Source organism: Phaenicophaeus curvirostris, chromosome 12 (assembly GCF_032191515.1).
Source record: "Phaenicophaeus curvirostris isolate KB17595 chromosome 12, BPBGC_Pcur_1.0, whole genome shotgun sequence".
In the NCBI taxonomy this organism is placed as follows: domain Eukaryota; kingdom Metazoa; phylum Chordata; class Aves; order Cuculiformes; family Cuculidae; genus Phaenicophaeus; species Phaenicophaeus curvirostris.
The window spans coordinates 10,763,069-10,790,427 of record NC_091403.1 but is presented as its reverse complement, the minus strand read 5'-3'; the positions used below and the strand labels follow the sequence as shown (position 1 = coordinate 10,790,427).

The following is a 27,359-nucleotide window of genomic DNA, read 5'->3' as shown; positions in this document are numbered from 1 at the left end:
TGATGCCAAAGATTAACGGCATATTGATAAGAGATGGGGGAAGTGGTCAGCGGAGACTTCTGAGAGTTCCCACAAGTGCAGCTGTGCTCACTTGGAGCCTCCCTCTTCCAGGGCACCCAGTTCCCAACAGGAACCAGGCTCAGCACTGATCTGCTGTCACCGAGATGCTCTAGCACTGTTACCAAGGCACTTGCAGCACCCTATGCATTAGCATTTCTTCTGTCTTGTGCTTTGTCTTCTGAGGGAAGTCCCTCCACAGTACAACCAAAGACAATGTGTTTGAGGCTGGCAACCCCCCCCCGGCAGTTGTGGCACAGTCTCCAAGTGCTCAGATTAGTAACGCTCCAGTGTACAGTATTTTATAGCCTGGGACTCGAGCGTGACCCACTGTGCACACCTGCAGGAAGGCCTGGGCTTGCGATCACTTCTCCCTCCCTTCTCTTTGTCTGCTGCATTCACTTGGGCTTCTCTGAACATGCAGTTTACCTCCTCTCAGGCAGGGTTTGTGCCTGGTTTCCTGTCTGTGCAGCATCCCTGGCCTGACAGAAGCAGCTCTGTCTGTACTATAGTATCCAGACATGACAGTATCCAGAACTGTGAACTGATTTGCAAATTATTATTACGGAAGGAAGCCGTTCCTTCTATAGCTGATAACTTATCTGGTATACATCAGGCTTTCCCCAGCCTCCTCTCTGTTCTTGTTTAACTATTCATCCCCAAACACGTTATTCCTTTGTCAGGACTATATACCGGTAGTATCCACTATTAAGAAAAAGATGTCTTTGATGGCAGGGTTTCCATAGCAGGGCTATTTAGATTTGTTGTGATTAAATCACATCCATTTTCTAATTTGTACCTAACACACACTCAAATCCCTCCTTAAGCCTGAGCTGTGCAGACACATTTCGTCTTCACTGCTGACTTAATCAAGCAGCAGAGAGCCGCTGTGTGCTTTCTGCAATTGTATCCTATGCTGGAAAGAAAAAAAAAAAAGAAAGAAAGAAAGAAAGAGGAGAAAGAAACAGTTTGCAAAGGGCTGCTATTATGCATGCACTACAGCGACAGCATACTTAGCACATTTGTGGCTCTGGGGCTGCAGTAATTAATTGTGTGTCTGACATTCTGGCTGGCATAGCCTTGCACCCAGAGCTTTCCCATCACAGCAGCAAAGCAGGCACCCTGGTACCCATGCATGACAAAAATCGGTGCCCCCAGGCCTCTGTAGGATGTGGGTGCTCACTGTAGGCTCACTCCAAGGGCTGAGGGAGGCTGGAGGGCGCTGCACTGCCCAGCTCCAGGCAATGCTGGGTGCTGGGGCAGCTGGGGGTTTGGGGCTACACCGAGGGGCTGTTAGGGCAACATGGGAGCTCCATGGCCTGGATCCCCTTCCCTCTCCGAACTACAGTCCCTCCGTCAACAGAAAGACACTCCAGTGCCTACACGGGCAGAGGCTGCGATTGAGTCACCTTCCCTGGAGGTGTTTAAGGCACGGGTGGACGAGGCGCTGAGGGGCATGGTTTAGTGTTTGATAGGAATGGTTGGACTCGATGATCCGGTGGGTCTCTTCCAACCTGGTGATTCTATGAGTCTATGTGCCGTGTCTTTGGAGAGGAGGTGCTCCCCCACACCCCCTTCCCGTCTATACACCTTCCTGCTGCAGGTGGAGCATCCCTACAGCTCCGGGAGGGCTGGACCCTGCAAACGCCCCTCCACCTCCCCCAGATCCCCCCGACTCCGGCAGGGCTGTGCCCTGCAAACACCCCTGCACCCCTGCCAGCGGAGGAAAAGGGGGTGTTGGGGCAGGGGGGGCAGCGGGGGCCGCCCCCTCTCCCTCTCCGCCCGGCCTCCCCCTCCGCCGCTGCACGCGTGTGCGGAGGGAAGGAGGGAGGGAAGGAGGGAGGGAAGGAGGGAGGGAAGGAGGGAGGGAAGGAGGAGGGAGAGGAGGGAGGGAGGGGACCTCCCTATCTGGCTCTATCTCCTCACATGCTCCGAAGGGCGATGCGGCTCCTCGCGTCCCGCTGAGCTGCTCCCCTGCGCAGGGCAGGGGGGGCTGCCTGCGGTTGGCTTCCCCCCCACACCCCTTCCCGCCGCCGCGTTTATTACTATTGAGTTTTATTTTATTTTATTTGGGTTTCTAGTTTTGTTTTATTCCCCCCCTCCCCTGGAAATAAATAAAGCCGCCGCTCCCCGCGCCGACCCCGCTGGCGAGGCTGATGCGGCCGCTCAGGTAAGCGGGGCCCCCCCGGCTGCCTCCTCCCTCCCTTCCGACCCGTTTGGATGAGACACCTCGATTCTTGCCGTTTTCCTCCCTCTGTCCGGCTCGATACGAGCCTGGCGTGCATGCGGTTATTCATTTATCGTCCCTTCTGACGGTTGCCACTGAGAATGCACCCTGCTGGGCTAAGTCAATCGAATAATTCCTCGCAGACCCCTGATGAAGACTAAAAATACCCTCCCCCGTATTTTCTCCTTTTCCCTTGGATGGGCTCATCCCGGAGCGCTTCTTTTGCGGGGGACACAAAGCTTAATCGTAGAACCACCAGGTTGGAAAAGACCTTTGAGATCATCAAGCCCGAGGGTACCTGCCCACTACTAAACCACATCCCTTAGCACCTCACCTGCCTGTGTTTCAAGCACCTCCAGGGATGGCGACTCAACCACCTCTCTGGGCAGCTTCTCCCCAATTCCCGTGGCTGCAAAGCCACGGGCTCGGAGGGAGAGGGGCTGGTGGGGATGGTGTGTGACAGATGTGGGACGTGGGCAGGGGTGGCCACATCTGTGCGCAGGGAGAGGCAAAAAAGCAGCTCGAGCATGTCTGGCTGGTGGGGGAGACTTTGTTCCTGACAAACCGAGTCCGTAAATAGCCCACAACCCCAGCCAGGACATTTCAGAGGCACCAGCCAGAGCAGCCCCTGTCGAGGTTTGCTCCCACATTGAGACCTGCACGATGCCCTTCCTAAACAATATATATATTTAAGGAAACGGGGCTGTGTTTGCAAGACAGGTGCTTTTTGTTGTGGTGGTGGTTGCGAGGCAGGAGATGAAAGTTTGGTGTTTTGATGTGATTCTTGATTGCTGTCTGTTGGAGTAATTGCATGGCAATTGCTCAGAGGTAGAATCAATTTCCCCAAATTGAGATTTTAATGGGAGCTCGCAAGCTGCTGTTATGTCATGTGGTTTAAGGCGGCGTTGGGTTGCATTTATTTTGCAAACTGGATACTTTAGCAGACGGCGCAGGGATAACAGCACCACCCAGTGGGGCCCCAGCCCAGGATCCAGCCCCAACTCCAAACCCCAGTCCCAGCCCCAAGCCCAGGATCCAGCCCTGACTCCAAACCCCAGCCCCGACTCCAAAGCCCGAGCCGGGCGCACCCGGTGCCACCTCCGAGCTGTTCTCCCTCCAGCGAAACTTCCAGTTTCATTTGCCAAAATACCTGTAGAGTTGCTGGATTAAAGGTTTGATTTGATTTGGTTTGTTTTTTTTCCCCGTAAGAAGAAATGTCTCTCTCCCAGATATTCAGGAAAAGGTTTTAAATGAGCTGGTGACACTGTCACTTAGTATTTCATGACTGATAAAACAGGAAAGGTGTCCTGCAGTGGGGTTGTATTTCTGGTCGTTACTGTCAGGAATTGACACATGGGGACCTGGGCAGGGTGCTTGGGTTTCACAGAGCTTTTTCCATAGGATCCTTCAAACATCCTTTTCTCAACAAGTTGAGGATGTAGATTTGCAAACACTCCATGTCATCTCCCACCTTTAAATGAGACCTAGGAGATGTCCTTAGCTTACCCGCTGGTTGGAGAGGGAAGCAATTAGGGAGTTATGTTTGAACTTTCTCAAGATACCAGTAGTTTTTAAAAGCAGCAGAGCACAACTGCCCCATTACACAGACTGGTTTCTGTCTCTGCTGATAAACACGAGACTCTCTGCAATTCTTCTGTGCCGCTTATTATTTTGAGCTTCAGATTTAACCATCTTTTCTGTTGAGCTGACATTTGGCCATTAGAACTTGCTCTTGGGAACCTCCCAGCCCACCTTCCTTCTTTTTAAAGTGTAGCCCAGATGTGAAGAAGATACACTAAAGAAATAGTTCTTGATATTTACCCCAAAGAGGAGATTGAGCCAGGAGGACCAGCTCCCTGCAGAGAACTAAATATACAGATGGTGAATTCCAGCCAGCCCTCCAAACACTGCCGAACAAGGGCTGGTTACATGGGTAGGAGTTGGGCTTCACTCCAGAAGGCTTTGCAGGCAGAGGAGAGGGGAGAGACATGAATTAATGCCACCAGTCAAAAAGAAGTTGATGTGATGAACCCTATTTGACTGAAAATATTCCTGCTTGTTTTGCTTTCTATCACGCGTGAGACTGAAATTTTTCCACCAGCCCATCTTCCCTTCTGCTTGTCCAGCCTGGCTGGTAGCGAGTATTTAGAGGTGACTTAACAGCTGTGAAGTCAGACCAGGAACTTTGAAGAGAGAGCCTAGAGCACGGATACCCACAGCAACTTCAGTTAGGGCTGCTGTTAATCAGTTAATCTAGGGGTGCAAAGATGTAGGTCTACAAAGCATTCTTGCTATTTTATTTCTCGGTGTTACAAAGCTGTATTTTATTCCACCTTCAACCCAGTGACCTCTTTACATCGCCCCATTGGTGAGTTTGATGTTCATAGAGGCAGCTGTGGAGCTTGACCAGCAAACTCTTCTCTGCACCTTTGCTATGCGGGAGTGGGTTGGTTTTCAAAGCCCCACTCGGTGCCATCACTTCCACCTGCTCTGGTCAGTCACTGTGCAAGCTCAGTGCAGAGCCCCAGAGAGAAGGGGGGGATGCGTTCCCTGTCAGCTGCTCTACCAGCCGCTGCAAGGCAAGAGGTTAGGACGGAAGGGGGTTTAGCTACATATTTGGCAGCTTAGAGGTGCACAGCCAGAGAAGAGCATCTGCTCATCGTGTCAGCCAGGGAAACTGTAAAATGACTGAAAAGAATTGGATGAAGAGTAAAAGAAGAGCCTTTAAAATTAACTGCAGTGTTTCCCAGTATCACAAACCTGAGAGGTGTGGCTGTTACTGCAGAAAGATGAAGGGTTTGGGTTTTTTTGTTGTTGTTGTTTCCTTCATCTTCAGAGTTTTTTTTCCTGCCCATTCAGAGCACAGGTGTTTGGTTTTACATCCATGAACATTTTGGCATCAGTTGTCAAACCTCCAGAAAACAACCTGTGGGTTTCTACTCCAAACTTTTTTTTCTTTCTCCTTTAGGGAGCAATTTGCTTTTTCAATGTTTATCCCAAACACATATCAGAGCGGAACTTTTCAGGATTAGCTTCCTGCACGGGTGATCATGGCTTATCCCAGCCAGGCCCCAGGCAGTGTTGGTTTAACGCGTGTCCTGAGGCAGAGATGGGAATGACACACAGGGAAGCTGTGCTGAGATAGTTGTGTGAAGAGTGGCCGCGCAGAAAGTTCATGGGAGAGTCAGGAGCAGACCAGGAGCCCTGACATCCATACCTCTAACTACTAGTTAGAGTCCTCAGAAATACCCATGTTTACTATTTTAGCCATATAATTACAGGTAGTGAATAATTCCATTAGGAAGGCTGTAAGGGGAGGTTATCATCTGTAAACCTCAGGGTTCAAATTAGACACGTTCATTCAGCCCTGTTGAAGCCCACAGCTACGCACGGTGTGATGGAGAGCAGAGAAAAGTAAAGTTCAGACAAGTGATTCCGGCTGAGTTTCCCTTGGGAATTTGGATCTTCCTGCTTATTCTGCAAATACCTCGGAGAACGCTGTCGGCTAACGCTGGCTGTGATTTGCATGTCACCACTCCGTAATGACACCAAACACGAGAATCACTGTGTATGTGACCACGGAGCTGCCTTTACCCCTGGAGCTGAGCCGCTGCACAGCCTAACTCTGCGGTGCCTCAGAGGTGTTTGTATTTTAGCGGTGGGTGGTTTCCCACATACTGTTTGTAAAGAGCACTGAGCTCCTGCTGCCTAAATGGGGAGCCCCGGCAGGGCTGAAAGAACTAAAGGAGCAGGGGAAAACGCAGTCGCTCCACGTTTTCAAGCCTAGATATCCCCATTAAGCAAGGCAGAGATCCGAATTTCACATAAACTACATTTCAGTAAGTGATGTCAAGTCCAGCTCTTTGATTCAGCTGATCTGAAAGGTGAAGGCTATTTAAAAAAATCTGGAAGGGGGAGCAGGATTTCAGAAACACACCTTATCTGGGGCCTTTTCCTGCTCTGCAGTTACAGTTTGGACACATCTGTTGTTTTCTCCAGCAAAATCCTCTGCTTCGATTTGTGCCAAAACCAGTAATCCCATTTGCAATGCATGATGCAACTAAGCAAAATAAAGGAGAAATTTTTACAAGCTGGAGTCATGGGCATTGGATCATTGCTTCATGGCAGCACAGTGGACCCTATACCAAAGGCACAAACTCCAACAATGGTCTTATTTTAAAAATAAGCTTCAAGCTGCATTCCAGTCTATTGTTGCAATGTGTCAGCTTGCCACAAAATGGCAATACTGAAGTGGCTGTTTAGGTCAAACAATCGAACTAGCCTCGCAGCAGCTATTCAACAGCTGGATTTTAAAAGTTCACAATTCAAATGGGGTTTTGAGTTAAAAATAGATACATCACACTATATGTCACCAGCTGGGGTAATAGCAGAAGCAATATTTTTTCATTGAAATAAAAGCAAAAGTTGCACTGCAAGAGGACAAGGTGAAAGCAAGAGGAAGGGATTTGGAATTTAAACCCCCATCCCCTAGTTCTCTCTGCTCTGCCTAGGCTCTCCCCAGCTCATGGACCCTCTCCCTCCTCTTTCCAGGCCCCTTCCAACTCCAGCTGCCTACACATCCCATCAGCAGGCATTTCTTCTTGGGTGGTAGCAGCAGCTGGCAGGGTTTGGATGTATTTGCTCCTGTTTGACATTCCCCCACAAAGAGGTGCTTCGAGTAGGCATTCCTCCCACACTGCCTTTGCTACAGGTCTGGATCCAGCCTGGCAGCTTTCATCTCCTGCCCGGCTCAGCCCAGTCTGGCAGCTCTTCTGCACACAGAGCTCCTTCTGAGTTTAGTGGACATCATCTGAGTGCAGCTGTAGAAGGATCAGGACTGAGACAGATCTCTAGTCAAGCAAGCAAAGCCCCAGGATTTTTGGATCCCATCTGGGTCCCAGATGGAAAAGCTTCAGCATTTTCATTCCAGTTGCAGCCTGGGTAAAGCCCCAGTGAAGCTCCTCCTTCATTTTGAGGCAAGGGGTCTCAAATTCTCCAAGGAGAACTAGATAGGTGTTGTTAGCTTCCTTTGTAGATATTCACTAACAGCTCCTCTTCCTCACCTCACCTTCCATGGGATGTTTGTTGTAGGTGAATCACAGATTCAGTGCACAATAGGAGGAAATCACAAACTCTTCTTGGAGACTTTAGGCGATCATCTCTCCAAGAAACATTCTCAAGGGTGACTGTGAGGCAGAAGAGAAGGGGATTTCCAGGACAACTAGAAGCAAAGTGAAGGAACATCCCAGATCCAGACCAAACTGCAGGAGGAACGAGCAGTTGTTAAAGGGCATTGTCAGAGTTGGGAAAAGGGTTGTGCAAACCCACCAGCATCTTTTCAGGATGGTACGGGGGATGCAGTCAAAGGAGGGCTAATGATTTAAAACAGGGAGGTTATAGTGTATTGTGCACCCGTGGGCACGCTTATTCAGAAGTGAAGTTGTCTTAGTTCACTGTGGCTACAACATCCTTCAAGGGAAATTTTAAAGAGATCCAAGTAAGCTATTAAGGGGATGTCTCCCTCCTGACCTAGCCCTTTCCTGGGTGGAGCAGCCACCCGAGATGGTGGAGCTGCAGGTCCAATCTGCTCACCTCCTCCAGCTGCCGTATCACAGGAGGTGGAAAAGAGCAGGAATTTGAAGTCTAGCAGAAAAATGCTCATATGTTTCAAGCTGCTGCTCCATCCTCATGGCCCACAAGCAGGAAGGGTGCTGGCCAAAGGGTCTTTAAGGAGTTCTTATCTTACAAGGTGAGACCTCCAGGACAACTGTACTAGCACAACTGGTGAGACTTCACTGCAGAAAGAGCTGAACATCCAAATCTGTACCTGAGCTGGTAATGCAGACTGGGCTGTGGTGGAGGTCCCAAGAGAGTGCAGGAACACATCTAGTCCTCTCCACCGGTCCTGAGTGGGCTGGCAACTAGATTCAGGGACCCCCAATAGTTATCCCCCTCTCCAAGGAGCATTGGTCTAAGGCTAAGGATCTGTGAGACTTGCTGTTTCCGAGTCGTCTGGGCTTATTTCACCACTGCTAGTGCTGGTGAATGACCTGGAAAGGCTGTGAAATGCTCCCACCCGTTGTTGTGTGGAGGAGCTCCTTGTGCAGGGGGGGCCATGCCCAGCAGGCTGGGGGCCACAGTGTCGCTCTCACAATCCGTGCCCCGCACAAGCCGCCGAGCAGCCCCTGCCTCAGTTTCCCCCCCCTACCGTACAATGGCCCCACGAACCCAAACTGCTTAATCTCGGGGAAATCAAAAGCGCTCTTGTTGGGCCTGTGGGGAAGAGGCACGGAGGGTGCTGTGGGCGCCGAGCTCCCGGTGCGGGGGGAGGACGCCCCTCTCCTCAATTACAACCGAGCTGCGATGCCCGAGAGCGGCGACACGGGGCGACATCTCCAGAGCCCTTTCTGCGTGGGGACCACCGCCAGCCCGCCCCCCTTCCCCACAGCGCACGGGAGGGTTGGGTGGCTCAAAAAAAGAACCAACATCCAAACCAAAACCCCTTGTGCGGGTCTCGAAGAGCCTTTCCGTGGCCGCTCCCTCCATGGCTGCTCGTGCCCCCGCCCCTTCCAGGGCCGCGGGAGCCGGGAGGCGGGCGGAGGAGGGGGAGGCGATGCCGGCATTGGACGCAGCCGCGATGATTGATGGTCGGGGCTGTTTTGTAATGGGAGGGGAAGGCGAGCAGGAGGAGGAGAAGGAGAAAAAGTCTGTGTAATCTTTCAGTGCGGAGCTGGGGCCGCCCGTCCCTGCATCGCTCCGTGGAGCCATGTGCGGCTTCTGATTTTCGGGTTTTTTTTTTTTCCAATTCTTTCTTTCGACTGATTTATTTTTTTTTCCTCTTCCTTTCTTCCTCCCCCCCCCCCCTTTTTTTTATTCCCTTTTTAAACTCTTCTTCCAGGGAGAGGATAGTGGTTAAAGCTCGAGCTGGATGGATGGGTATGGGGAGAGGGGCAGGATCCACAGCCCTGGGACTTTTCCAAATCCTCCCTGTCTTTCTCTGCATCTTCCCTTCAGGTAAGGAACAGCCTCTTTATTTGAAGAATTTTCCCTTGTGTTTCTCGAGCCGCCTCTGTTCCCCCCCGCCCCTGGGCCTCTTTCTCTCCCTCTCTCTGCAGCAGTTTGCCACATGTTTAAAACGAGCGACTAGGGGCTCAGGTTTGGTGTGTGCCCCCCCCCCCCCGCAAAAAAAAATTCCCTTTTTCTCAAGCAGTTGCGGTGGGTGTTTTACCTTGATCTCATCTTCTTTGTCTCCCCGCTGCCTCATCCCACAAGGAAGGAGATGGTCGAAAATCAAAGGCAGCCGGGGGGGTGTTGCTGACAGTGTCAGGCAGGTTGTGTTGTTCTCCCGTTCCCGGTTGTGCCTTGAAGGGAGGGATGGGTTGGGGGGGGTCACGTACACATTAACGCCCCAAATACCAATTTTTTGATTTTTGCGGCGAGGGGTTCCCTCTCTGAGCCCCCCCGGGGAGGGAAAAAGCCTTTACAGGGGTCGTTGCTTTGTGATTTCGGAAAAGAGGGTGTCCGGGGGGCTGCACGGGGAGGATGCGCCGAGCGGGCTCCCCCTTCCCCGGCCTCGGGCTGGGGGCTTTGGGGCTCAGCATCGTTATTTCGGAAAGAAAAAAAACCAAAAAACTTGCCTTGGCCGAGCTGCTGGGCTCTCCGAGGGCGGGATGGCAACCAAATGGTCCTTGGAGCCCCCGCCCGCCAGCCCTTCCCCGCTCGCACCTATCGCGGGTCTCTGCCTCCCCGTCCCCAGTTTGTTTGTATTGTGTCAGAAAAGGAGAGAATTTCAGAATTGCAGCTGAAAACGCCATCTGTTTCCAATGAATCCCCCATAGTTTTTCACAATGTTTTTGGCAGATCTCTGCCTGCAAATTCCTTCAAGCCCTGAGTGCTTGTTTTTGTTGGGGGAGGGGAAACCCAGTCCACAGAGGCGGATTTGTTCCTTCCAAAACTCTCCAGTTTCTTTACCTCCTTTTTTTTTTTTTCATATGCAGAGAGGGGGGGGAAAAGGAGAGAAAACAGGAGGGAGAAAGAAAAGCCCTAACGTTTAAATCTCCCCGTTTATCTTTTGAGTTTAGCAACGCTTCGCCCTCCTTTTAATTTATTAACTTTTAAATGGGCTGTGCCTTCCTTTTGCATAACCGTAGGTGAAGCACTCTTGCACACACATGCAGTAAATAAATAAATAACAGCTTTACGCCCTTCCCTGCCCCCTTTTTTCCCTCTTGAAGGAGAGCGAGCCTTTTCAGCCCTGCCCTTAGCACTGCAGTGTCCCCCCAGAGCCCGTTTCTCCCAGCAGGCTGGAAGCTTGAAACCTCCCTTTTTTGTGTGTGTGTGTGTTCTGGAAATTCTGGAGCTGCTCCCATCTGTGTTGCTTAACGCCGTTTTTCGGAGCGTTTTGAGTTGCAAAGCGTCGAGGCTGCGAGATTTACGGTGCAAGAAAGAACTTGATAGGCGATCTGGCCGCCTGCTTTGTTTGATTCTCCCTTCAGCAGTCAAATAAGGTGCAAAGAACTGGCAGAACGAGGCGATCCGGAGCCCGCGGGAGGAGGGCGCAGGCGGGGATGGGGCTCCCCGTGCCTGGGCTGGGAGCACGCCGGGGGCTTGCGTTGAAAGCTTTTTTTTTGGGGTGGGAAGGTAGGAAAAAAGGGGGGGTGGATTTATTCCCCTGGCGTAATATCCTTTGCCCCTTTTCTTCCCGGCTGCGCTTGGGAATTTGTGGGTTCCCAGCAGATTTCCAGCCCTGAGGAAGCTTTGCAGCCGTCGTGAAGAGAGCAGGGCACTCGGCATGGCAGGTTGGTGCCTGGCCGAGTCCTGCTTTATTTATTTTTTCGCTTAACTCTTCCCCCACCACGTGCCCAGCCTGGATTCCCTCTCGGGCTGCTCTGGCCCTGCCGCCTCCGAGGTGGCTCCCGCAGCCCCGGCTCCCTCGGGTTGGGGTCGCCCCGGGGGTCCCCCAGCTGGGTCGGGGTGACCTCCGAGCACGGGGCAGCTGGCAGAGCAGCCCACGGCTGATGGTTCCTGCTCAGAGCCTCTCCCAGGTCCCAGGGCTGGATGCTCACGACTGCTCTCGCTTCCCTGGATGATTTTCCAGGGCGGTTGGCTGACCCTTCCCTGTGCTCGTGTCCAAGCTCTCCTGAGTGGAGGTTGTAGAGAGGGGGGTGCTGGCCTCTTCTCCCAAGTGACAGGGGACAGGACGAGAGGGAATGGCCTCAAGCTCCACCAGGGAAGGTTCAGGCTGAATATCACGAAAAAATTTTTCACAGAAAGGGTCATTGGGCACTGGAACAGGCTGCCCAGGGAGGGGGTTGAGTCCCCTTCCCTGGAGGTGTTTAAGGGACGGGTGGATGAGGCGCTGAGGGACATGGGTTAGTGATTGATGGGAATGGTTGGACTCGATGATCCGGTGGGTCTCTTCCAACCTGGTGATTCTATGATTCCCTCCTTTAAAAATCTGGCCCCGAGTGCTCTGCTGCAGATGTAAGGCTTTGCTCTCCCCCCTGTACTCTGGTTTGTTTTGACTTTCCTGGTTTGTCTTCAGCTTTGCTGCTTCGGCTGGAAAGCCATTCCTGTCTTCAAAATAAACTGGAATATTTTGCCCTTGGTCCATCTGAGCAGTATGGTTGATTCCACATCCATCCCTGCTGGAGGTGCAGTGCATGGGCTGACAAACAGCTTTTGTCTCAGCTGCAGGGAGGGACGTGATGGCAGCATTAGGCTGCAACTGAGAAGGGGGGCTCAGGGGCTGTTAAAACAACAGCCTCCCCAGCCGCGAACGGGAAAGGTGGTGGCGAGGGAGGAGCATCCCTGTGCGGGATGTTGTCAGGGCAGAGAAGGGAGGGATTCAAACGTAAACCTGGAAATATTTTGGCTTCCCTGCTTTGTTGCCCATTCAGAGCCGGTCTCAAACTTGGAACAGGGAGTTCTCTGCAACTGCCAGCAAAGGCTTGTTGGAAGGAGGCACCTTGTTTTTAATGCAGATGGGGTGGATATGTTGCCTGTTTTCCACAGAAAAGCCTGAAATTCCCAGCCCTTGGTTACTGGGAATGGGAGGATATTAAGAGCGACTCTGGGTTTTTATGGCTGAGCTTTGGTTCTTTGTGACCCGAACAGCTGAGCTGAGTTGGATGTGCACATACATGAAAGCACTCACAGGGCTGGGCAGCCATAAAAACTTCCTAACGGGGCTGGGGGGGTGGTTCTGCACCACCCTGGTGTCCCCAGAGACCTGGGCTGTGGTGCTGGATCAGGTGCCAGTGACAATGAGTGTTGTGGTTTCTCTTCTGGCTCCCTGATGGGCACATCACATAAGGCAGCTGTAGGCTCTGGCAGGGCTGTGTACAGCCTGAGTGAGCCCCCCCTCAGCCCCTTAGGAGGCTCCTCAGCTGAGTCCTGCAGCTCCCAAGGGTTAAGCATTAGCAGGACAGTAAAGAAGGCCAAAGACAAGGAGGCCTGGTCTATTTGGATGGGTTTGATTTGCTTTGCATGTTGGAGCAGACACCAAACTGAAAAAAGGAGGCGCGTGGGAGCCAAGGACCAAAAGAGCATTAGGGTCTCAGGCGGTTTGGAGGTTGCTGGGGTGAACTTGGGGCTGCTGCCAGGCAGGAGTGGTGTGTGCCGGGGTGACAATGAATAGGTTTTGGGGAGAATAGGGGATGCTCAGAGATGCAGCTGTGATGGTGCAGGTAAGGGGGTGTCTGGCCTTTTTCTGGCTGTCCTGGCAAATACTGTCTTGATGCTGATCATCAGGAGTGATCTGTGCAGGCAGGGCCCTGCCTGGCCATGCATGGCATCTGGAACGCACTTGTAAGAGGAGAGCCCCTAAATGCCTTTAAAAAGCTTTGAACCCAGCACTTGGCAACTGCTGGGATGAAAAGAAGAGGATATTTATTCCCTTTTCAGTGAGCTCTCAAAATAACAGGGCGTTCGATTGTAGCCTCAAGATTGCTTTGCACTCAAGTGCAGCCCTCCTGAGTAAATCACTGCTTCACCAGCTGAAATTCCTGCAGCAAGGGGGAGAATTGAATTATGGCCAACTGCAAAACCAGATGCCATCCCCTTGATGAAGTCATCGGGCTCTTACTGCGGAGAACAAGCTGGCTCCTACACACACGCAGCCCTTGTAGACGCAGACTGAGCCACTGTCTTAATGGCCTGGCCGTGGTGTGTGGGGCAGCCAGAGGCTGGTGTCCCTGCAGATGTGAGAACAGTAAACCCTTCAGGGTGGGGCTCCAGAAGGGTGTTGAGTCCCGCTTTCCGCTGCAGAAGCATCCAAGAGAGTTCAGCCATTTAATTCCCAGCAAGCAGAGCTATCCCTGCATATACAGTGTTTTTATGTGTCAGGCAAAGAGCAAGCTTCACCTAGGCCCGAAGTATTTTCTTCTCCCTCGGTTTCTTCTCTTTCCTGGACAGCTATTGACTTTGGTTCCCAAAGCCTTAATCTTGATCTACAGCATTTTGGTTTTTGGACAGGCTACCTGTTTCCCTTGCCATATGACACACTTCAGCCACGCTTACGCCTTTCTGAGATGATGAGGACATGTGGTTTAGGGATGGATCCTGGCTCCAGACTTTGCTCTTCATGAGAGCATCGCTGCTCTGGTGATGGGAGCGTGCAGAGCAGCAGGACTGGCCTGGTGGGTTCCAGTTAGAAAGTTCCTTTTTCCTCTTAAAATTAAAACCTGAGTGCCAGAGCAGACAGCAATCAGATGCATTTAAAAATACACAAAACTCTGAAGGTCTGTGGCTGCGAAGGATGAACAGATATTGTGGTTTCCGTGGGGTGCGAGCGACAAGGAGCAAGTCTGGTGCTGGGTGGGAACCCAGTCCGCAGGAGGGGAGTGGATCCCTGTATCCCTGGCTGCATCTCTAGCATCAGTTGGGTGCTGGTTTTGGTGGGCTCGTGGTGCTGTTGCCCACCAGCCGTGCAGCTGCCACCCCACGCCCTGCACACAAACCAACGCCTCTGATTGAGATGCTGCAATTTTTTGGCAGGCATTTAGTTGTATAAATTTGCCTCATCCAGATTTATGTGCTCCAGGCTTTTCTCATCTCCTCATTTCGTGTCTCATTTACCTCTGCGTTTGAAGGGTTGAAATTTCACAAGAGCATGGCGGGATGATTATTCCTAGAGGGAATCCACACCTGTGAGGAGAAAGCATTTCCCTGCCAGCCCCGCCGTGGCCCGGGTGAGGGGAGAAGGGCGAGGGACCTGCTGCCACACCTGGGGGGCCCTCAGGCGCTAGTGGGTGGCAGCCGTGCCTTCAAAGGCACCCTGGGAAAACAGCTCAGCGTGGGGAGGGTTGTGTCTGCTGGAAACCCGAAGCGCTTGGTGATGGGGGTGGCTGGCAGAGGTGGCCTTGTCCGGTTAACGCTGCTTCAGAAGGATGAGGACACGGGTGGTGTTGGCAGCGGGAGGAAGATGAGGATGATGCTTCATGCAGGGGATGAGAGAGCAAATCCACCTCTTTGCACCTGGCTTGTCTTGGGTGAAACCCTTCAAATCCTCAGCGTCCTCATCTGTAAAATGGACCGTTACCCTCAAGGAGATTTCCTGGCTCTTGAGAACTGTTGGTGAAAGCATCTCTGTGCTCCCCAGCTGGGAGAGCCCAGGTGTGCTGCTCCAGCACCACTTTCCAGCCCGCAGCATGCCGTGGCGGGGAGCCAGCTTCATTAGCACCCTCCTGCAGATGGAGAATGGGAGATCGCATCCCTCTCTCCTCATCCTCCATCTGCCAGCTCGCGGTATGTGTCTGTGGAGCAAAAGCTGCGTCCTCCATCCACCTGTGCTGCTTCCTCCAAGCTGGTGAAAGCTCAACAGTTGCAGCAAAGGCACCACTGAAGCCAGAATCCCAGGATGAAGTTTTAAGAGCAAATGTGCAACTTTTGGCTGCTTTGGCTGTAAAGGCTGGTTCTTCCTTTCAGCCCGTCACGCCTCCAGAACTTCCCAAGATTTGCCAGTAATTCTCAGAGCATCAGCTGCAGCCACTCCTGTCTCCGACTGATGAGCTCCACCGTTTCCAGTGGTGTCTATTCATCCTACTCCCTGTATGGGGATGTTGAGATGAGCGTGGAAGAGCAATGCTGGCCCTGAGGGGCTGAGGAGACACACATTTGTCCCCGCTAAGCATGCCAGGTCAGCGGTAAGCTGACTCTCTGAGCCAGAAGAGCTGACTAAGTGACAGGAATGATCAAGGGCTCCTTCAGCAGCATCCAACCGTGCTGTAGCTGGTGAAGACACTGACTCTGCTTTTTTCCTTCCTATGCTTGCCCTGTGTCTCCACAATGCCAGGAGAGGTGGGGTCCGAGAACTTGGTGCTGAGGTCAAAAGGGAGTTGACTGTGACAGATCATCCAGGTGCTTTAGTGACTGACATGGGTTAAAATGAGAAGACTCCTTCAGTGCGCCTCTTGTGACTTAAAAGAATTGGAAAAAGCCTTTCCCCAGCATCCTCTTGAGCAAGACAAGGACTGGGTTAAAAGAAGCTGTATAGGTTGAGGTGTATTCTCGAGTCCCTCTATCAGCACTTCCTTTGCCTGGATTTAATGCATCTGCTGCTTTTGCTAGTGGAGGAGAGCACAAACCCCCAGGCCCCAGCGTGGAAGGTGGCCCCTCCAAACCAACCTCCCCATGCACGCCCTTGCAAAATATAGGTCCAGCGCTTTTAAGAGTCAGGTTTATTTTTTTCCTTCAGTTCCCTCCTCCTGGTCCTCCTCCCCCAACTTCAGCGCAACTGAAACCTGATCTAATCCCTTTGCACATGGGTAATTTATTGGTCTGTTGGGCTTTTCTTGATGGCAAATTGCATTGTCTTTCTTCCTGGGTTGAGGCTTTGGAGCAGTTTGCTGCATTCCTGCAGCTCTTTTCTCAGGGCTGATCTTTCACACCCCCTCTGAGCACAGTCAAATCAGTTTTATTGGGCCTCTTTGTTATGCAAACAAGACAATAATAACCAGGCTATTATTCTGCAAGATTGTGCTTGATTAACAGTTCAAAGGAGGTCGCTGGAAGAGTCCGGCGCTGCCATCCACACAAATCCTTTAGCGAAGCTTGGGTCAGGTGGCCCTTGGGTCTCCCTCGATGCCCTTTAGGGTTGTTGGAGAGCTGACCCAGCCCATGACACCCCATCCATCAGGGCTGTGGATGGCACCGATGGGCTCGTATCTGTCCCTTGGTGTGACAAGGCACTGGCTGATGCATCTCACCCTTGCACCAAGACGTGGGTTCAAGCATGGTCAACATGTAGGGTGGCTTGTGTAGACTTCCCTGCTGGGACAAGGACAACACAAAGGGCTGGATGCGAAGGGCTGATGTCTTTCATCCCCTCTGGTTTTGCTTTGGATACCTGAAGTCTTGCTGGAAGGATCCCATCAGGCAGGCTTTTGAGGAGCAATGTGATTTTCTTTTATTTTTTTTTTTTAACTCTTTTGGAGTCATTTTGTTACTGCTGTCTGGGAGCACATCTTGAAGCTGGCAGTTGTTGCTGGTATTTAGTACCTCCGAGAATCACGTCTTTCCTATTGAGGTGTCAGCATAAATATGTTTATTTAGATTACTTAAATAAATACGTGTTTAGGAGCCTAAGTCTGGGTGCTCAGATCTGAGGCCAAAGGTAATTAGGTTTTACTGTGTTCTCTGAAAAAGCCTTTTACTGCGTGTGTGAGGCTTGCACATCTACACTTCAGTCCGTATATTTGGAAAGATGCAGGATGATGTATTTGCATCACATGTGGGTGATGAAATACTTTCCAGCCTGTTAGTAACCGAGAGGATATTCAACAACATCTCTTAGTAGTGAATGCTTTAAAATTAACAGGTCTGGTTAATGTGCGCTGAAGAGTCTTAAAGAATTGGCTTTTGCCTACTGAAATTTCTCACCAGTAATTCTCTTTGCTAGAGAAATTACAGGAGAACAGATGAATTGTCAATTTTCAGCTAGTTTTCTGAAAAAGCATGATTCAGGTAAATGAAATCCAGGTAACCTGACACCAGCTGAAGGGAAGATGGGGGCACTTCTAATTAAGAGGCTGTTAAAGTTAGATGTGTGGAGGTGATACGTTTGAACGCTTAATTTAACAGCACATAACATAATGTACCAACTGTGAGGGCAGAGCAGTGGGACCCAGGTCATGCGATACCCCAGGTTCCTAAGCTGGGGGAGGTGGACCGTGGGATGCTTGCAGGATGGGAGGACTGATGCTGTGTAAACAGGGAGAAGGTCACAGCCAAACAGCACATCTTGGTGTAACACCTTGGCAAAAGGGGTGGCGAGCATGTGTTCTGCACCAGTATTGCTCTTCAGAGGAGTAGGTTTTGCAGGAAACGAGCCTGGCAGGGAAAGGTCTGGTGGTGGGGCTGGGCAAACACTTTTCAGTGAGAACTTAAAAGTGCAAACCGTTTAGCTTATCTAGAGGACTGACAAGTGATTTGATTGCAGTGTGTAAATATCTTTGTGGGAAACATACTGGTTACTAACGGACCTTTTACTGCTTTGGAGAAAATCACTAGTTCTTTTTATGTCCTTACAATGAAATCAGATAAAATCCACTTAGAACCAAAACCTGTGTTTTGTAAAGGTGATAAACCCTTGAAACAGCCTGCTGAGAAAAGAGGTGGTTTTTCAGACTGCACAGACTGCAGGAGTCCTCCTGGGAGCTATACCCGAACGAGTGCAGAGCACCATGCTGTGCCAGAGTCCAGGGGGGCTGTTTTAGTCCAGGTGAATTAACAAATTCCTCTGACTTTAACCTTTCCAAACCCATTGGTTTCAAGATACCAAAGGAAATTTTGTACCTGGTTTGAGTGGCACCAAGCTCTTGAAAGGAGAAAAGATAAGTGGGAGGTTGGGAAATGGTTGGACTAGCATGGGTTGAAGTCACCTGTTTCTAGGATGAAGGACCCTTTGAAGGGTGGTGGCATCACCTAGACCTGGGAGTGTCACAGGGATCCTGGGAGAGTCTTGCTGTGTTCCTACTCGAGAGGGGTTTGTTTCCGTGCTAAGTCATCTGTGGTTGAAAAACAGATCCATTGTGAGTCGATGGAAAATAGATTATGAGAAATTGAATAAACATTGTTTCTTGGCTTGGGTACAAATGAGCCTGCACCGCAGTGCCAAAGCTGCTGCCAGAGGGGACGGAGCAAGGTGTGCTTGTCAGGAGGGGGAGACTGCTCTCCTCCACAGCAAGGGGTTTGCCAAACCCAGTACCCCCCAGTGCGGTTGAAGAAACATCTATGGGAAAGGCGAGGCGTGAGCAGCTGGGGAGGGTGTGGAGCCCCTTTCCACTCTGCCTCTGCGGCACCTGGCTTTGGAAATCTGGCCTTATATGGGGCCCTGAGCGCAAGAGCAAAAAGGGGACCCGTGCCAAAACCAGAGTGATAACATCTTAAAGAAGAACGCTCCCCCTTCAGGCCCCGGGAGGAAGGAGATGGGTTTCCCTGCTCTCGGTTTTGTTGATTTTTTTTTTTTTTTTTAAACTTAATACCTTATAAAGTCATCTGTGTCCTCGAGGTGCTGTGGTGGCCAGGGATCCTCAGGATGGGGATGTGTTTAGCGCTGAGTGTCGGGTGGCTGCTTTGCAGCAGCCTGCTCTGTCCATAGGCTGCCACAACTCACGCCCGCATCTCCTGATCCACGCCAGTGAAGCATGTCCTTAAAGAGCAACAGGCAATGCCTTTACTTCTACTAAAAAAAAAAAAAATCCCCTCTACACTGCAGCCAAAGGGCTAGAGTAGCCGGAGCGTGCCGCAGCCTGGGTTCTGCAAGCTGCTCACAGGGTACAGCTTTGCACAGCGTGTCCCGTTGCCTCCCAGAGCCATCAGGTGAGGTGGACTGCGTGGGTCCTGCATGTCCAGGGATGTGTCCTCCAGCTCCTCCTGGGGCTGTGCTGGCAAGTCTTTCTGCAGTGACAGCAGCGCGTTCAGCTGCATGCAACCTCAAGGCATCCTCAAGCTGTGCATTAGCATAACTACTAGGAGAGCAATGATTTTAATTGCCTGATGCCACAACTGTTTGGGATAACTGGCAGTGGTGACACTGGTTACACTCTTATGTGCTTTTCTGACTCCTGCCTTCCACTAGGAGAGTCCTGGGGGATCTGCAAAGCTGTACCCACAGACTCTCATCAGAGGGTGTGAGATGCATTTTCCTCATTTTCCACACTGATAAACCTGCACCAAGAGTGCCTAGCCATAAAATATCCCTGCTTGTGCTCCCCGTGCCAGCAAACTCCTTTGGTCCCCTCACTCTGACTGTGCCTCTGTGTGCCATCGCCTGCATTATTTCTCCCTCTGAGCTCAGCACCAGCTATAGCATATTGCAACAGCCGTGTTTGAACGTGTAGCCTCCAGAATCGAGGTGGGCAATGCTGGCAAGCCAGGCTTTTCTGTGTGCTGCTAACAAGACATCATTCGCATCATCTCATCTAGGGGGAACACTGAGCAGTACACTCCATTGCAAGCCAGTGGCTGTGATGGGGGTAGTCCACTCAGAAGTGGAAAATAACACTTGGGGCTGAAAAGGGACAAAAATAATAAGTATTTTAATATAGAAGCGTGAGCCCCTATCCTAGGTCAAAAGCTTGTTATCAAGTCACCTCTGGTCAATTATTAGTTAAAGGCTTCTTGCAGGTTTAAATGAGATGCTGCCAAGACAAAACAGCTCTTGGGTTCTCTCTGCTGTTGCTAGCAGCTGAGTTTGTTAAACATAAATTTTAAAACTCTGAGGAACCTGTCACCATTTCCTATTTGCACTTCTCTTCTTGGAAAGGGAGAGGAGTCAGGCTTGCTTCTTAAAGCTGGACTGGTTAGTGTTTTATAGCCTTGGTCTCTCTTTCTGATTTTCCAGCACCAACTATGTTTAGGTTTCCAGCACTGCAATGTTTAAAACTCAAACATACTGTTTTCCCTAAAACAATACTGGGGTTTGTAACTTTCTTTTTAAACAAATCTGAAATGGTTTTGGCACAGATGCCCTACCAGCCTCCTTCTAAACAAAGCCCGAGACAGGAATATACGTGTTCACCTGCGAGAGGCACTACAAAAGCATCTGAAAACGGTGGTGCTTTTTTTCTCCTTCTGCTGCCTTTTATGTCTGAGCTCATCCTGTTTCCAGGTCTTCCGAGGGGGTCGATTAAGAGGAGAGGAAGGAAAACACCATGAATTTTAAATGATGTGAGCATAGGTTCACCCAGCAAGGCTGCAGATTGGCAAGGGCAGAGTGGTGTTGGTGCGTTGTTCAGCGATGGCCGTGTGTGTTTTTTGTACGGCTGCTTTCAAGTCTGCTTCAGGGGAACCGCACTGCCCCAGGGAGCAGATGTTGGGGAAGGAAAACAGGATCTGGCTTTGCTTTGCCTTCCTCTCCCTTACCGGCAAGCACTGGGGCTCTGGCTGAGCCTGGCGAAGGCTCTGCCGTCTTTGGCTTCGCTTCTGCATGGGCAACGCGAGGTGGGTGCGAAGGGGAGGGGGGGGTTCAGCTGGCGCCCCCACACCCTGCTGCGCCGGTTTTTCTCCTCCGCTTCTTGTTCTGTCTCAGCGAGCCGTGGCCGGGAACGGGCTCCCAGGGCTGGGCAGAGGTGCACAGCAGGCCATAAAGAGTTTTTTTGGCTCTTGCTTCTTTCCAGGGGGGGCACAGGGACACAGGCAAGCGCTGTTCCTGGCAGCGCTTCAACCCCGAGGATGGTGGGGTGGCTGCTGGCTTTGCTGCAGGGTTGGTCACAGTGCAGATCCTGCTCTAATTTCTGCTCCTCAGCATGTGTCTGGGGCACAACAGTCATGCCAGAGCTGGCTTTCCCCATGCCCACAGAGGAGGCAATGGAAGGCAGACAGATTTTTGCCCTGGCAGAGGTCAGTCTGGACACCGTGTATAGTAATTCATGCAGCACAGGGCTGTGAATGTCATGTCCTGAAAAGGCCTTAAAAACCTCATTACGTCTCCCCCCACATTAATGGTCCTGCCTTATCCCTGCTAATGAATTCATCCCATTCTTCCCCACTGTGGTTTTTCCCCGCTAGGAGCATTCTTCTAAAGGCTGGATACTCTTTCCCCTCTTGGCTTAAATTGGGGCAGATCCTGTTGGTTTCTTTGACTTTGATGCTTGAGAGCTGGGTCATGTGAGAGGGTCATGTCTGGTGAGCGAGACCTCGTCACGCGGTAGAACCAGTGTCATGAGTTTGGGCTGCAGGAGGAGGACACCAGCCTCTCGATGCGGGGTAGAGTTGGATGTCCCACACACAGGCATTTTTGACCTCCTTGTGTTTTTCCTCTGCTCCCGCAGTGACATCTCCATGCAAGATTCTCAAGTGCAACTCTGAGTTCTGGGCAGCCACGTCGGGCTCCCACCACCTGGGTACGGAGGAGGCACCTGAGTTTTGCACGGCGCTTCGTGCCTACGCGCACTGCACCCGCCGCACCGCCCGCACCTGCAGGGGGGACCTGGCCTACCACTCAGCCGTGCATGGCATAGACGATCTCATGGTGCAACACAACTGCTCCAAGGATGGCCCCACATCCCAGCCCCGCCTGCGGACGTTGCCTCCTGGGGATAGCCAGGAGCGCTCTGACAGCCCTGAAATCTGCCACTACGAGAAGAGTTTTCACAAGCACTCGGCTGCCCCCAACTACACCCACTGCGGGCTCTTCGGGGACCCTCACCTCAGGACTTTCACAGACACTTTCCAAACCTGCAAGGTGCAAGGGGCTTGGCCGCTTATAGACAATAACTACCTGAATGTCCAGGTCACCAATACGCCTGTGCTGCCTGGCTCCACAGCCACCGCCACCAGCAAGGTGAGCCTCGGGTCCATCCCTGTGAGCAGAGGTGGGCAAGGGCAGAGGTGCTTCTGAACAGCCTTTGCTTCTGCTGTCTCGTTCCTCACCCATTTGCACATCTCCTTGGGAGGGTATGACCGGGTGGGAGCTCCTCTGAATTAGTGTTTGGCCCTAAATATCATATGCCCGTCCTTCCCACCTTCCCCTAAGTGGCCCGTGGTTTCTACCTGAGCCCATCCAGTCCCATCATAGTTAGCAGGCTGAGATGCTGCAGCTCAGAGGACAATTGTGGCCAAAGTCAGAGATGGCAAGTTAAGAGGGCTCCCACCTGGGGGACTCCAGGATGCTGTGAACAGCCAGACCAGGAACAATGGTGGCAAGATTTGGGGGACACCTGAGGTCCAAGCAAACCCAAGACTGACCTCCAGGGAGACTCCAGCTTGCAGGGAAAGTCCTGGAGGGAGCCGAGCTCCTAGCACTGCATTCCCCTTTGCCCAGGCTTGTAATTGTCTCTCTGGTTTGCAGCTGAGTCAAGGCATTTTGTAGGGCACAGTCTGTTCTAGCGGTACTTTGACAGCCTAAATAAACATCCTGAAGGGACAGGGCAAACACTGAGAAAACAGAAACGACGAAATGAAAATGTGCTGCTGTGAGACAGCAGGACTTGTGTGACATGGCCTCAGCTTCAGGAGAAACCTGGAGCTGACATGTTGTTCTGTGGTGCACGACTTCTAAAGCTAACAGGCTGCTTTTTGTGCCAAAAAGTGGGAGGCTCAGTAGGAGGCATCTTCTTGCGTTTGGAATATGTCCTGTCCTGCCATGTCTGGGAGATCTGCTTCTCCCTGTGTGTGGGAAGAGGAGAGAAGCTTCTGTACGATAGGGACTGCTGCTCAGCTCTGGAGGTGACTTTTTTAGTTTGAGCTGGAGCTGACATTTTATGTGTCTCTAAAAAAACCTCCTTCAAGATACTTAATGATGCTCTCGATTCCTCACCTACCAAAAGACATCAGAACCTGCTGAAGCTTGCAAGAAAGTCTAGCTTGAGGGTAGTGGTCCCTAAGGACCCCGGGGACCTGCAATATCTAGACTGGATCCCAGGATCACCGTGTTAATTGAACTTTTTCACCCATTATCTGCCTCACGGGCTTGTGGTAAGGAGGGGTTAGTCATGAGATCTGTAGCATGAGCTGTGGAAAGCATTACTGGGTCATTGCTAGAGGACCATGTGGAGAGGATGGGAGCCTCTCAGTCCATGGGGCTCTCTGTTTTTGCATGATATTCTCTGAGCTGTGGTTCTTCCTCCAACCAGAAGCAGGGCTGGACACGGAAGTCCATGCAAGGGGTCATACAGGCTGAAACCCAGGGCACAGTGGTGCCTCCTGACGTGGCTTAGGAGAGGACAGCAGGGCTGCCATGGGACCGGGAGCATCTGGGCACTCCACAGAGGAATGGGTGGGAAAGAGGGACATTTCTAGGGTTGTGGACTCCTCGCCAGCACCATGGGGAGCAGAGGTGCTGGGAACCACCACCATGCTCAGCGTAGTCCTTGGGGAGCCTCAGCATTGCCCTTCATATTCAGCCTCCAGGCCTCCCTGTCCTGTAGCTGCTGGAGCCATCATCCTCCAGGCTTCCCCACTCTGGCCAGGTCTCAGTGTTCATGGGGGCCGCATCGGGGGGAGGCCCTTCTTACTGCTTTTCTCTCGTGGAAAGAGGTGGAAGAGGAAGAGCAAGTTTGCAGGAGAGTGAAAGAGGAAGCTTAGAGTTTGCATGCGAAGAAGAGCAAGTTGCACTTCCTTCAATGCAAACTCGATCCTCCTCTTTAAACCATCCTGTCACTGCCAGGTCAGCAAGGGAAGAACAAGTGTGGTGAGGTCCTTCCTCTAGCCAGGGACCTGTGTTTGAGCCCAGCCAAGGGTGGGGTGCCACGTTGGGCTCAAATCTATGCTGATATCACCCCTAGAATGGCCTTCCCACTCGAACATGCTGAACACGTGTGTGTCTGCTCTGTTGCAGTGGAGCATGACATGTTCTGGGGCACAGAGGAGACTGTTGGTGTGCCAGTGGCCAGAGAAAGGAAGAAGTCCAGCCCTTGGGATGTAGATACCATGGGAACCAGAGAAGAAGCTCCACCACCTCTAGGGCAGTCAGGGCTCCTCCACCTCTGCCATTTGCTAGGCCCTGGGGGCAAGGCAGTGCTGCATGTGCAGACACGCCACCACAAGCCTGTGAGTAGTGAGACTCAGACCAGCTCAAGCTACGAGGGAGCTCCTGTGTTGGGCCTGGAGATAACAGTGCAGATTCAGGTGGTACATTTAGGCCAGTGTCTGGGTCTTAACTCCATACACGGTGTCCTCATCCTTGTGCTGAAGCAGGATGGCCATGTCTGGGTGCCTAAAAGTTAAGGCAGGTTCTTAGGATCAAGCACCTGCTCTGGAGCTCAGGGTTACACTCCTGGCCGGGCTGGGCAGATGGCTCCTCCACCTCCCAAGCCGCTCCCTGTGTGCTCTCGGGTGGTCATCACTGGTTGTGACCTTGTCCCTTTCCTCCCTGCCAGCTCACCATCATCTTCAAGAGCTTCCAGGAGTGTGTGGACCAGAAAGTATACCAGGCAGAGATGGATGAGCTCCCTGCTGCCTTTGCCGATGGCTCCAAGAACGGTGGGGACAAGCATGGAGCCAACAGCCTGAAGATCACCGAGAAGGTGTCAGGCCAACACATCGAGATCCAGGCAAAGTACATCGGCACCACCATCGTGGTGAGGCAGGTGGGCCGGTACCTCACCTTCGCTGTGCGCATGCCAGAGGAGGTGGTCAATGCTGTGGAGGACCGGGACAGTCAGGGCCTCTACCTGTGCCTCCGTGGTTGTCCACTCAACCAGCAGATTGACTTCCAGACCGTCCGCTCGGCTCAGGCCACAGAGAGCCGTGCTCGTAGGAAGGGGCCCAGCCTGCCGGCCCCCCCCGAGGCCTTCACGTACGAAACGGCCACGGCCAAGTGCAGGGAAAAGCTGCCCGTGGAGGACCTCTACTTCCAGTCCTGCGTCTTTGACCTACTCACCACGGGGGATGTCAACTTCATGCTGGCTGCTTACTATGCTTTTGAAGACGTGAAGATGCTTCACTCCAACAAAGACAAGCTGCACCTCTATGAAAGGACACGGGACCTGGCCCCAGGCAACACAGCTCCCTCGGGGGCTCCCCACGGCCTCTGGGTAGCACTGCTGTGTTTGAGTCAGTGTTGGTTGGGCTTGTTATAGAGGTTTGCTCCTTCGCACTGTGGAGAGCAGGGAAAGGGGAGCAGGAGGAGACTGTGAATGAGGTGGCGGCACATGACAATAGGAGGTTGGATATTGGAGCCGCGAGGGTTGTCCTCAGACCTCAACCCCTTTCTGGCACCAGGTCCTCCACCTTCCGACCTCTTGCCTGGGAGGAAAGTGCTGCCAATAGGACCAGTCAGGAATTTTTACTGGACTGTACCTTGTCTGGACCTTCCTCACCTCTCCCTCTCTTCTTCTTCCTCGCGGTAGTGTGAGTGCTGAGGAGCCTCTATCTCCTTGTAGCTCTCTCCCAGGTCCCAAAAATGCACGCGATGGCTGTGACATTGGTGTGCGTGAATGTGGCTTTGTCTTCAGAGAGCAGAGCCTGCAAGGTGGGTGTGGAGCAGCAAGACAGGGCCAGAATGATGGGGCTCAGCTTTCTGCTCGCCAGGGCCGGGCTCTACTTCTCGGACATGTCCTGCTCTCCCCTGAGTCCCATTGTTGTAGACAGTGGTGCAAGGGGATGAAATACTGGAGAGTGGTTCCAGTGCCAGGCATCTTCTGGGTGCAAAGGGGACACATTACTCAAGCTTTGCCTTGAGCTTGCTGTGGTTTGAAGGGCATCTCTTTTAGCCAGTTCATTCAACTGGCTCACTCAGTAGTTTTATTCCTGGCTCCCTTGTCTCTGCTGGGACCCACTGAGGACTCTTGATGGCAATGGGAGAAACCTGGCCAGTATTCAAGCGATTTCTGTAACTTCTGCCTGGCACTGGATGAGTTCCTTGTGCCGTTCCGTGCCCGGTCCCCTAAAACTAGCAGTAGGGAGGCTGCTCAGTGGGGAGACTCAATCCACACCTCCCTCCAGCTCTGCACCCCCTTGCCTGGCCAGGCCTTGGCCAGGCCCTGGGATGGAGCAGGAGTGTTGCACTCTGTTTATTTGCTGCTAGGTCTCTGCTCCACTCCTTGCCCTGCAGCCACAAATTGCAACCCCACTGCAGACCAGTTGCACCTTTAGCCCTTCTGGGCTTGAATCAGAAATAGGGCAATGTTAGAAATCCATCCAGGTGATGGGATGCAGCAGGGGACCTCCCAGAAGCCCCAGATGTCTGTTCCCTGCCTCAAAACTATCGATAATCTCCTTCCCCCACCACATAGTGCTGCCCATCTCCTCCTCTCCACGTTCCTCTGTTATTCACCTCGTTGCTCACTGAACAAACAAGACCACCTTTAGTCTTTATTTTTGAGACCTCCTGAGGGGTGTCCCCTCCATTCCTCAGGGGGAAGTTCCCAGAAACCCCAAAACACATGTCAGTCTTGGGGGCACCTCTTGCTCGCAGGGAAGGTCTCCAGGCAGGATGAGATAAGGTAGCACCAAAAGAGGTGGGAACAGGCTACGATTGGCAGCCTGGTGTAAATACTCAACGTGACTATTCATTGTGTCCTAACAGCTCTAGAGCTCCATTTGTAAAGCAGCAGAGAAATGCAAAATTGTGTCAATGGATGTAATTTATATTGTCTCTTTAATATATAGAGCCCTGGCATTGATCTCGTGTGACTGTACAGATGAAGAGATGTAATTGGTTTTTAAATGTTTAAGGAAAGAAAAGAAACAAAACAAAAAAAAAAAAAAGATGTGTTTACTACTTTACTCCTTGCTTTGTTTGCTGGTGCCCCAGGTATTCTGTTTAGGGAGATTTTAAAATAAGGATATCGCAGTTTGGAGGCGCTGAGAGCAACCACTGGAACACGGCACAGGACAGTTTAGCTTCCCAATGCACTAATTGCTCAGCCACACTGATTTGGAGGGTTTTTTTTCCTTCATTAAAGAAAGCACCAAGTTTTTGTCTTCCTTAGAATTTCAAACCCCAAGTTTTGAAAGCCAAAAAGAAACATTTTCTTGCTGTGTTACCCCATAGCCAACAGCAGCTGTGCAGAGCATCCCTCTGAAGATGCACAGCTTCTGGAAAGCAGTTTTAGCTGGCCACGCCCCAGGGTGCCACCAAGTCAGTACTTCCCTTGCCTATAAAGCGATCACCCTGTGGCACAATGTG

At 51.8% G+C, this 27,359-nt stretch overlaps 1 protein-coding gene across 1 annotated transcript; it reads left to right on the top strand.

Moving 5' to 3' along the window:
* Positions 1-2,121: 2,121 nt before the first annotated feature.
* On the top strand, positions 2,122-27,171 carry RGMA (repulsive guidance molecule BMP co-receptor a). The gene is made up of 4 exons (XM_069866517.1): positions 2,122-2,227; positions 9,183-9,298; positions 21,559-22,070; positions 24,607-27,171. Exons 1-4 carry the CDS (start codon positions 2,214-2,216, stop codon positions 25,306-25,308), a joined length of 1,344 nt encoding a protein of 447 aa, XP_069722618.1. The 5' UTR covers positions 2,122-2,213; the 3' UTR covers positions 25,309-27,171.
* Positions 27,172-27,359: the final 188 nt, after the last annotated feature.